At 42.2% G+C, this 10,946-nt stretch overlaps 1 protein-coding gene across 5 annotated transcripts in view; it reads left to right on the top strand.

Annotated features, from left to right (window-relative positions):
- Positions 1-226: 226 nt before the first annotated feature.
- C1GALT1 (core 1 synthase, glycoprotein-N-acetylgalactosamine 3-beta-galactosyltransferase 1) overlaps positions 227-10,946 on the top strand; it is a 33,389-nt gene continuing 22,669 nt past the window's right edge. For 2 of the 5 annotated variants that reach the window (XM_054725992.1, XM_028156647.2), the window contains exon 1: positions 227-560. In XM_054725992.1, the coding sequence (XP_054581967.1) occupies positions 554-560 (7 nt within the window). In that variant the 5' untranslated portion in view covers positions 227-553. Of the gene's footprint in view, positions 561-989; positions 1,123-1,745; positions 1,776-9,284; positions 9,354-10,946 lie in introns of those variants that run through there. The other 3 variants (XM_054725995.1, XM_054725993.1, XM_054725994.1) reach the window with 3 other exon arrangements.

Here is a 10,946-nt window from a genome sequence, read left to right as displayed (position 1 = left end):
AGCCCCTGCTGTCTCACTGCTTTAGTCCCTCTCAAGGTCCGGAAGCCAGTGCACGACCCCGCAGCACCAGCAGAAAGCTGAACGCCAGGCGAGAGGGGCAGCCAGGGGGCTTCCACTACTGCTCACTGAAGACCCAACTTCCCAGACGACCTTCGCAGAAGGGCGGGGCGTGCGCTCGGCGGCCAATCCCCGCGTCCGCACGTCGCCGTAGCCCCGCCCCCTTCGCCCCCTCTGGCTCGGCTCTTCCCTGGGGCCGGGGCCGCGGCGGCGACGTCACCGCTAGGAGACCCCTGGGTGGCGCCTGCGCCGTTGGCGGGCCGCGGCCTCGACCGGCTGCGGGGAGGGGCGGTGCGAGAGGGCGGGAGCGGGCGCCGGGCCCCCCCTCGGCCGCCGCCGCCGCCGCCGCCGCTGCCGGGGAGAAATCTAGGCGGCAGCGGGCGGCCCCGGCTAGCGGCGACGAGCACTTCTGCGGCTGCCGAGTAGAGCGAAGGTCGCCGGTCTCTTGTCGTTCTCCTCTCCGCCCCCCAGGAGGGGCGAGAGGGAGTCGCCGCGGATGTCAGGTACGGCCGGCGGAGGCGCCCTCAGGCTGCGAGTCCAAGGTCTTGCTTCCCTCCCCCCGCCCCCCCCTGTCCTTCCCCTGCTCGGAGTGTTTGCGGGGGGAGCCTGGAGGGTGGAACCCGAGCGCGGGCGCCGCTAAACAGGTGTCTGGGAGTCGCCGCCGGGGCTGGGGACGGGCGGGCTTCGGAGGGCGGCGCGGGCACTTCCTGCTCCCGGCGCCTCTGCGAACTGCGATTGGGTCCGCCTGCCCTCCCGGCCGCTATTTTGTTGAATTGTTGCTTCCTCTTCGCCGCGGGTCCTTCCCTTTCGCCCTCGCGCGCCGCTCTCCTCCTCGCGCGCTGCCTGCAGTCGATCGGCGGCGGCTGCGCCCGGGTTCCGGCGGGACCCCTTAGCGGTCCTGCCCCGCCGCGCCCTCCCCGCCCCTCGGTCGAGCGGGACATGGGGCTCAGCTGGGGGCACCTTCCCCGAGAGCCGCTGGACTGCCACGCCACCTGAGCGCCCGGCGGAGTGGGCGCCTTCCACGAGTGCCGGCGACTTCCCCCGGGGCTTCCTGGGATCTTTCAGGTTTGTCTGTGACCAACGCACATTTGTAAACCCCCCTGGCTGGGCGGAGGGACCGAGCCAGGTGTGCTCTGGGCGCTTGTCGCGTGGACCAGGAGGAGGAAAAGGTTTTCTGCTTCCTTTCCCCTTTCCCAAGTGCGGTTTGATCAGTAGTAGGTGCTTGTCAAGGTGGCCATACAAGCTTGGATTTGGATAAATTATATGTCCTTAAAAAGATGACCGTAATTTAGGGCTGGGGGTTTATTTTTCCCCAGCCCTTACCCTAAATGCATATACAACACGCTCTGGAAATGTCGGCTAGATGTATCACCCAGTTCTCTAAATTCATGGTGGATACTGTGGCGTATCCTCTTTACGTTTCCAGATTGGGAACTGTTAGGCTAACCATGACTTGATGTCTTTATGAGATTTAAAAGTTAGTTATAAAAGTTAGAACTTGAGTGCATTAGAGTGAATGATTAGGCCGATGTGTAAGGGACAGAAATATGTTCCTTTACGCCAAGTTGGGCATAGAAGAGAGAGCTAGCCGTGCTGGGTACCAGGAAAAAAGTGTCGTGCGTGATTTCAGGTTGTTTAATCCCGGGGTAAGTTTAGACAGTGGGAATCGAGCTTTTACCAGTCAGAGGTATGGAGACAGCTTTTTACACCTTTATCAGGTAAGTGTCAAATGAGCCTTGTGCGTGATGCTATGTGCTCTAAGTATTGTATATAGTAAACTATATGCATTTTCTGCCTGCCTTGTTTGTATATAGATGTGCAATTTAAGTGAATATAAAGTTTCAAGTTACCAAACAGTTAACTCTTCTTACCATATGTTAAGTAAAATAATGATTTAGTCAGGAAAGTATGACTCATTGAAGTTCTTCACAGGAAAAGAGTATGGTTTTTCAGTACTAGTGGAGAACTATTAAATGACTCTCTTAAATTTGGTTGGGATGTTTCAATGAATCTTTTTACTTGGGATTCAGCATTTAAAAAATATTTTGTATTTACTACCCATTTAAAGATAGGTATGGTTTTTTTAAAAATAAGCTTTTTGGTATAGATTATATATTGCTGAGTAAATTCAGTATTCAGAAATGCTTAGAATTCTTAGAATTTTATCGCAACCTTATTTAGGAGTACATATAATGAATTAATGTTCACTTACTCATAGCAATACACAAGTTTGTCACTAGACATATACCTTTTACTATATATTTGTATACTGATTTGTGCTCACTAAGATAAAAATTGCATTATATGTAGCTTAAGAACTTTACAAACCATGACAATATAAAGTAGTCTTTGTGTGGTAAAATCACTGATTGAAATTCTTGTGACAGTACAGGTATAAACAATCATTAGATGGAAATGGACAATCATGCTGAACTTCATTTCAGATTCACTTACAATTTTAAGATTCCAAGTATAAGTATGTGACTTATAGAAGATTTGTTGAGATTTGAGTAAAAAGGCTAGTATACAAACTAACTAGATTGAAAGAAAGGCATGACAAAATTCTTTTACTGAAAATTCAGTGGGATTAAGGTCATTCTTTTAAAAAGAAGCAAGAAGAAAAAAACGGGGAATTGTTCCATAAAAAGAGAAGTAGCATTTTATCATAAAATCTAAATGTGTATCTAATGTGTACTTAAATTTTCACTTTGTACTTAAATTCAAACATAAATGCCAAAATCTGCAATGTGTGAAAATAGGAAATGTGTCCGACCCTTGGAGAAAAAAACTCCTGTGTCACAACTAGGGGGAGTGCTACTGGCATCTATGAGTATAGGCTCCGGATGCTGCTAAACATCTGACAGTCAACAACAGCCCCACAACAGAGAATTTATTCAGCGCAAGATGTCAATTGTGTCAAGTTAAGAAACCCTGGCTTACTGGGACTTACACAGTTGGGACATAGATGGTGGAAGGAAGAGGGTATTTGTTGTGTAGACAGGGAAGATAATAGGAATAGAGGAGCTAATTTCACTGGGGTATTTAGCAAACTGTAGAGTTCAGGATTGCTGAAGCATACATTATAAGGCATGGAGTAATGACAAATGAGGCTGGAAACCTGGATAGAGTCTAGGTCAAGGAGGGGGCCTTATCATGTCCTTAGTTTTTGTCTTGTAGGCAGTGGGGTTCCATGGATTGATACATTTCAACTTTTCATTTTAGATAGGTCATTCTGATAATAGAATGGGAATAAATTGAGGAGCGAGCCTTGAGTCAGGTAGACTGGTGAGCTATTGCAGGATCCTAGGGGAGAGAGGAGGGTCTGAAATAGGACGAGTAGTAGAAATGGAGAGGAGAGGATGGATTAGAAAAATAGTTAGGAAATAAAATTGGTAAGATTTGGTAATTGGATGTGGGGTAAAGCTAAGAAGAGTGTTAACAATGTCTCCCTAATTTTTACTTTAAATAATCAAATGGCTCCTGGTGAAATAGGAACCCATTGTTCAGTAATTTATGTAGTTACCAGTAAATTAGGTAAGATGAGCAGGCTTAAGGGAGGGAGGCAATGAGTCACTTTTGGACATGTTGAATTTAACATGCCTATGGTCCAGGTGGAAATGTTTTGTGTGTATATAAATCTGAAAGTTGGAGAAACTCTGGAAAGGACCAAGAGATCTTTTTGTGTAACAAGTGTGGGAAATTAGTGCAATTTAATTTTTCTTATATTATTTCATTTCTTATATAAAATATCTTTAAGTTTTGTCAGAAAAGTAATAGGTATGTACTTGATTTAAAAAAGTAAAACATAAAAAAAGTTACAAAATGCAAATAAATTTGTCCTTGCTGCCCATGCCACCCAGTATTAGTTCCCAGAGGTATCCCTCGTTAAATATTTTGTATTCAGTAGTTCCCCCTTATCCATGGGGGATATGTTCTAGGAACTTCGGTAGATGCCTGAAATTGAGGATAGTACCGAACCCTGTTATACAGACATACTTTGGAGATATTGTGAGTTCAGTTCCAGATCATTGCAATAAAGCAAGTCATAATCTTTTAGCTAGTGGAGGGTTTTGCCTTTAATTTGTTTAAAAAAAAAAAAAAAAAGGCAACGTCTGTGAAGCACAGTAAAGCAAAGTGCAATAAAATGAGGTATGCCTGCATATACTATTTTTTTCCCCTCAGCATACATACACATATACATACCTTCTTATGGTTTCTCTTTGAAAGCAACACTACTCTTGTGCTTTGGGGCCATTATTAAGTAAAATAAGGATTACTTCAACATAGTAATAAGGAGCACTTCCATATCAATACCAGTTCATCTGATAACTTAACTACTAAATGACTAACGGGAGGGGGAACCATGTACAGCCTAGATGTGTACAAAGGGATGATTCATGTCCCGGGTGGGACAGAGCTGGATGGTGTGAGATTTCATCATGCTGCTTAGAACAGTGGGCATTTTAAAACTTACGAATTGTTTATTCTGGAATTTTCATTTAACATTTTTGGACTACAGGTAACTGAAATAATGGAAAATGAAACTATAGATAAAGGGGAGAAGGGGCTATTGTACATCATTCTAGAATATTTTTTATGTATACAGAAGCATTTAAAAAGCCAAATGCAATCATACTATACAGACTGTCGATCTTTGTCTTAAAAAATAAATCTTTTACATAGGTGTTATGAGAGAAAATAAGTGAAAAGAGTAAAGTGGAGATTAGTAGATATAGAGCATCATCTCTTTGATGTAAATTAAAGGATGTACATACATACATGTTTATACAGGCATTACTTTTTTTCCATGGATACATAAGAAGCAGTAGTAGTTACCTTTGGGGAGAGCTAGGTGTAGAGATGAAAAAGAAAATGTATTATTTTCTGTATAAACTAATTCCTTGTCAGTAAACAAACATTGCTGTGGCTACCAAGAACATCTTTTAGATTATGTCCCTAAGAGAAATTTCTGGTTATGAAATGATAGGTCAAGGCATATTAATTTTAAAAATTTAAAAGATATTGCCAGCCCTAGCCAGGTTGCTCAGTTGGTTGGAGGGTCGTTCCATATACCAAAAGTTTTTGGATTTGATTCCTTGTCATGGCGCGTTAATTATACATAGGTTGTGGGTTCCATCTCCAGTGGCCTGTAGAGGAGGCAATGTGTCAATGTTTCTCTAACATCAATGTTTTCCGTTCTCTCCCCACACTTCCTTTCTAAAATCAATAAACTTATACATCAGGAGAGGATAAAAAAATGTTGCCAAATTGCCCTTCCAAAAGACAGTAAATATTGTGAGAAAGAATGTATGAGTGCCAATTTTCTCTCACATCTATGTCAATATTGGGCGTTACTGAACTTAAATTTATTTTCCAGTATGATAGGTTAAAAATAGTATCTTCATTTAATTTTCCTTCCTTTAATATGAGTGAAATTTGAACATCCTTGACCGTTGTATTTTCTTATTAGGTAAGTCCTTTTTTTAAGTATCTGCTTTTATATTAGGTTGATCTTTTGTTTTTCTCTTTATGATACTTTTTATTTTGTCTGTTTTTTTGCTGCACATTTTTTTTTTAACATTTAATATAGAAACATACCTTTGAACCAGCAGTTTCACTGCCAGAAATTTATCCAGTGAATAACCTCATATAATTTAGTCATAGCTTTTGAGTTTGGGGAAGATCTCAGTTCTTTATATAAAAATATAAAAATAGGTTTTCACCTCATTTTGTTTTAATTTTATTTTTTAAATATTGAAATCTTAGAAAAAATTTGGAATTTGAAAGAGAAAGGTAGGGATCCATTAGTGCTTTTTACTTTTTCCCAAATGATTAATTCAGTATCATTTCTTGAATGAGCCATCTTTTTCTTGATTTGAAATGCTATGTGGATTATGTATTAAATTTCCATATGTGCTTGTTTTTCTAATAGATTATTTTGATCTGATAAAACCAAAGGGCTATCTTTGGGCTTACAAAGGTAGGTAATTAACTTGCTATGAGAGAGACTAAACACCAGAGGAACTGCCAGCATTTCACTAAATAAAGAAGAGACAGGGCTATTATAGGGTTTTGAACAGTGGGGTTTAGATACAATTTAAATGAATCAATATTTGATAGGTTTAAAGCACAGGGAGACTGTGTGTCAAGGAGTTAATTAACATCCGGCATAAGCTTAGAAGCCCATTCAGAGTCCTGTTGCCTTGGAGACTACAAAGTTAAGATAAATGTGGAATGTTGTGTCTGAGAAACTCATATCTAACTGATTTGGAAATTGAGGCTGCTTCTGTTTTATTAATGATTCATCATCCATGCAGCAGTAGGATGTTGTAATATCATTGATACACTTTGTGACAGTCTGGTTATAGAGAAAAAAAGTTTCTCAGTGCTATGTCTTTTAAATTAAAATTTTTTTTAAAGATTCACAGATACATTGATATGCCTGTTTGACCTGAATATAAAATTATTTTTATTACTATACCACCATTTATTGTAGGTAATATATTTTAATATTTGGTAGGCCTAATCTTACCCTCCAGCTCCCAATGTCCCTTTAAAGAATGTCCCAGTATACTCACATGTTTATTTTTCCAAACAGCATTTAGAATAATTTTGTCATTATTAGATTTTTAAAATCTTGTATTTAAGTGGGTCTGGTAGGGCTAGTTCACCCCCACATCCCTTTACAGAATTTCTCATGTTCACATGTTTATTTTTTCATACTGTTTGAATATTTTATACCAAGTTTTTTAACTTTATAAAATCTTGTATTTTTGTTGGGGTGCATTACATATATAGGTTAATTTGGAGAAAATCAACATCTTTATCATTGATTTGTATTTCCATTATTTTTTATTATAGCAAGATACACATAAAATTTACCATCTTAACCATTTTTAAGTGTAAGTTTCGGTGGTATTAGGTACATTTATAGTGTTGTACAACTGAAATGCTATACCCATTAAACAATAACTCACTGTTGCTCCCCTCCCTAAGTCCCTGGAAACCACTATTCTTTCTCTGTCTGATTTAAAAATATATATATATATATATGTTTTTATTGATTTCAGAGAGAGGAAGGGAGAGGGAGAGAGAGGTAGAAACATCAATGATGAGAGAGAATCATTTGATTGGCTGCCCACAACTGGGTATTGAGCCTGCAACCTGGGCATGTGCCCTGACTGGGGATGGAACCATGACCTATTGGTTCATAGGTTGACGCTCAACCACTGAGCCACATCGGCCAGGCTGGAATCACTATTTTTTATTTTAGCCATTCTTATGGGTTTGTAGAGATATTTCTTTTTAGTTTTAATTTGCATTTACCTAGTGGCATATGAAATTGAACATTTTCTTAATTGCTTGTTTGTACTTCCTCTTCAGTGAAATATCTGTTCTTGTCCTTTTCTCATTTTCTAATTGACTTTTGTTTGTTTTTTGGCTATTTGTTTTAAGAATTCTTTTTTTTAAAAAATTGATTTCAGAGAGCAAGGGAAAGGAAGAGAGAAGTAGAAACATCAATGGTGAGAGGGAATCATTGATTGCCTGCTTCCTACATGTTGGACTGAGCCTGCAACCTAGACATGTGCCCTTGACCGGAATCGAACCTGGGACCCTTCCGTCTGCAGGCCGATGCTCTATTCACTGAGCCAAACCGGCTAGGGCTTAAGAATTCTTTATATATTCTAAATACTAATTCTTTTGTTAAATATGTGGTTTGCAAATATTTTCTTACAGTTTAGCTTGTCTTTTTAGTTTCTCAGTAGTGTCTTTTGTGGAGCATAAGTTTTCATTTTGATGAAGTCCAATTTATTAATTTTTCCCTTTTTTGTATTGTACTTTTGCTATCAAGTCTAAGGATTCTTTGCCTAGTTCTAGATCAGTATTTTCTTTTGTAGTTTTTTTTCCCCCTAAAAGTTTTGTAGTTGCATATTTTATATTTAAGCCCAGGGTTCATTTGGAGTTAATTTTTGTATAAGATATGAGATTTAGGTCAAGATTTTTCTTTCCTTTTTTTTGCCTAGAGGTGCCCAGCAACATTTATTGAAACCTCTTATCTTTCCTCCACTCAGCTGCTTTTATACAAATATCAGTTGCTATTTGACATTATGCATTTATCAAATATCTATTTTTCGGTTGTCTATTCTGTTCTATTGGTCCATGAGCCTTGTATTCCAGTACTATATAGTCTTGATTTCAGTTGCTATAAGATATCTTAAATTCACGTAGACCGATTCCTCCCGCTCTATTCTTCTTTTTTAAAATTGTTGTAGCTATTCTAGTTCATTCACCTTAACATATACATTTTAGAATAATCTTGTCTATACAAGAGATCTTAAAAGAATTTTCATAGAAATTGAATTAAATCTGTGTATCAAATTAAGGAAAATTGACATGTTTACTATGTTGAGTCTTCTATTTCATGAACATAGTCTGTCTCCCTAGTATTTTTAGTTAAGTCTTACTTGATTTTTAAAATCAGCATTATTTAGTTTTTAGTCATACAAGGTGTGTACATGCTTCCAATTGTTTTATGTTTTTCATAATGTTTATCTTCAAAGGGATCATTGAAAAGAGGGAGGTCATGTCAGAAATGTTTAGCTAACATTCAAAGTTTGTTTAGATTTATTTAATTTCTCTTTTTTCATAAATTCAAGTAAATCTAACTTAATATGTTAGCATGACTATTGTGTAAATATACAAATTTACAAGCCAAATTTTGTAAAATTATAGCAAAGTGGTGAAGAATTTGAACTTTTTTTTTATCCTCACCCAAGGATATGTTTATTGATTTTAGAGAGAGGATGGGAAAGAGAGAGAAACACTGATGTGAGAGGGAAACATTGATCAGTTACATCTCCTACCTGCCCTGAGTGGAATTTAAACCTATAACCTAGATATGTGTCTTGACCAGGAATTGAACCGGAAACCTTTTGGTGTACGGGATGACACTCCAATCAACTGAGCCACCTGGCCAGGGCAAGAGTCTGAACTCTCGATTTAGATTGATAATGTGATTCTGGGAAGGTTACTAACCTCTCTGTCTGAATTCATCTATGAAATGGGATTAGTGGTCCTTAGTTTATGGTTTAAGGTAATCCATGTAAAGCTCTTGGTACAGGAATCAAATGTTAGCTATAATTTTCTCTCCTTCTATCTTTGTCTCTGTTATTCATAAAGACTAGAGGCCCGGTGCATGTAATTCGTTGCATGGGTGTGGTCCCTAGGCATGGCTGGCGGTCGAAGAGCAAGTGTCTGGTGTGGAAGGGCAGGTCCCAGCTGACCTCTGGGCTCTGGTTAGTACCTGGACCCCTGTGCGCCCCCCTCTGCCTGAGTCACAGCGCCCAAGTCCCCACATGGAGATGCGGTGAGCGTAGCTGGATGCTGCTGGTTGGGGTGCAGCGTGGGCCTTTGGGCCCCCTAGCGGCACTGCACAAAAGTTGGCCTCGCAGACTGGCTCCTGCGCAAACCCACAGGGAGCCCGACCAGCCCCTGTGGTCCCGGTGGCTGTGGCCCGGCTCACCTGGAAGAGGTTGCGTGGGTATGGGGCAAACTCCTTATGGGCGCCCAGCACCTGAACACAGGGGCTTCCCTGGCACGCAAGCCCTGGTGTCCCAGGGGAAGGTAGCAGGGGGAGTGAGAGTGAGCTCAGCAGACACCCCACATTCTCACTGCACCTCCATCCCCGTCACCCCCCACCCCCAGGTAGCCAGCGAGAGGTTGCAGCCCCCCACCCAGGTGCTGCGGGAGGTTAGTCGCCGCCACCCACCCCCAGTTCCCCATTCCAGCCTGGGGCCCGGCCCCAATTGGGCAATCAGGGCCGGCTGGCCACTAGTTGCCCTCTGCAGGTGATGGTTCGTGCTGGGCCCCCCGTCCCCCACCACTGCTGCTGGTCACCATCTGTGGGGCGATTGGCAGGGCGATAAGCCTCCCACTCACACCTGCCTTGGCCTGACACTGCCTGCTCACCTGCTCCACCATCCCACCGTGGTCCCGCTCTCGTCGGGGCCCATTGGGCCTGGCAGCGCCTCCACTGCCGCATTGTCAATGCCCGCCATGTTCTGCGCCACCTCCTGGTTGAGGGGACAATTTGCATATTAGGCTTTTATTATATAGAATGTTATTTATCCTACTTAATAATAGACAAATATGCAAATTGACCATACCTCCGACGCACCCACAAGCCACGCCACCATCCAATCAGAGCGAGCATGCAAATTAACCCAAACCAAGATGGCTACAGCCACAGAGAGCAAGGTTTCCTAGGTAACAGAGGAAGCCAAGCTTTCAGCCTGCCCTGGCCAGGCCTAAGCCTCCCCTCAAGCTACAAAGTTTCAATTATAGAAGGTAAACAAATTCAAACAAATGGCGGAAGAATGGAGCTTGAGAGAGCAGGCCAGGGTTGCTGCTGGCAACAGGGGAAGCAAAGCTTTCTGCACACCCTGACCGGGCCCACCCGCTTAAGGCAACAAAGTTTCAATTATAACCCCAACACAAATGGCTGCCGCCGTGGAGGGAGCCCCAGGCTAGGCTCCGCTCCAGGCTACAAAGTTTCAATTGTAGAAGGAAAATAAATTCCAGATACCAGGGCCTCTGCTTGGGTCACCAGGGGCATGACTGGCCTGCAAACCACCACAGGCCCCTGGCTCAGGCTGCCCCACGCCCCAAGGGAACCCCCACCTGATCCGGGACACCCTTCAGGGCAAACCAGCTGGCCCCCACCCCTGTACCAGGCCTCTATCCTATCTAATAAGAGTAATATACAGATTGATCATCACTGCAACACACAATATAGCTGCCCCCTTTGACCATGTGGTCAAAGATCCTGCCCCCATGTGGACACAAGATGGCCACCACAAGATGGCCAGCAGGGGAGGGCAGTTAGGAGG

Source organism: Eptesicus fuscus, chromosome 14 (assembly GCF_027574615.1).
Source record: "Eptesicus fuscus isolate TK198812 chromosome 14, DD_ASM_mEF_20220401, whole genome shotgun sequence".
NCBI lineage: Eukaryota > Metazoa > Chordata > Mammalia > Chiroptera > Vespertilionidae > Eptesicus > Eptesicus fuscus.
Note: the sequence above shows the minus strand (reverse complement) of the source record. Positions and strands in the feature narration are given on the sequence as shown.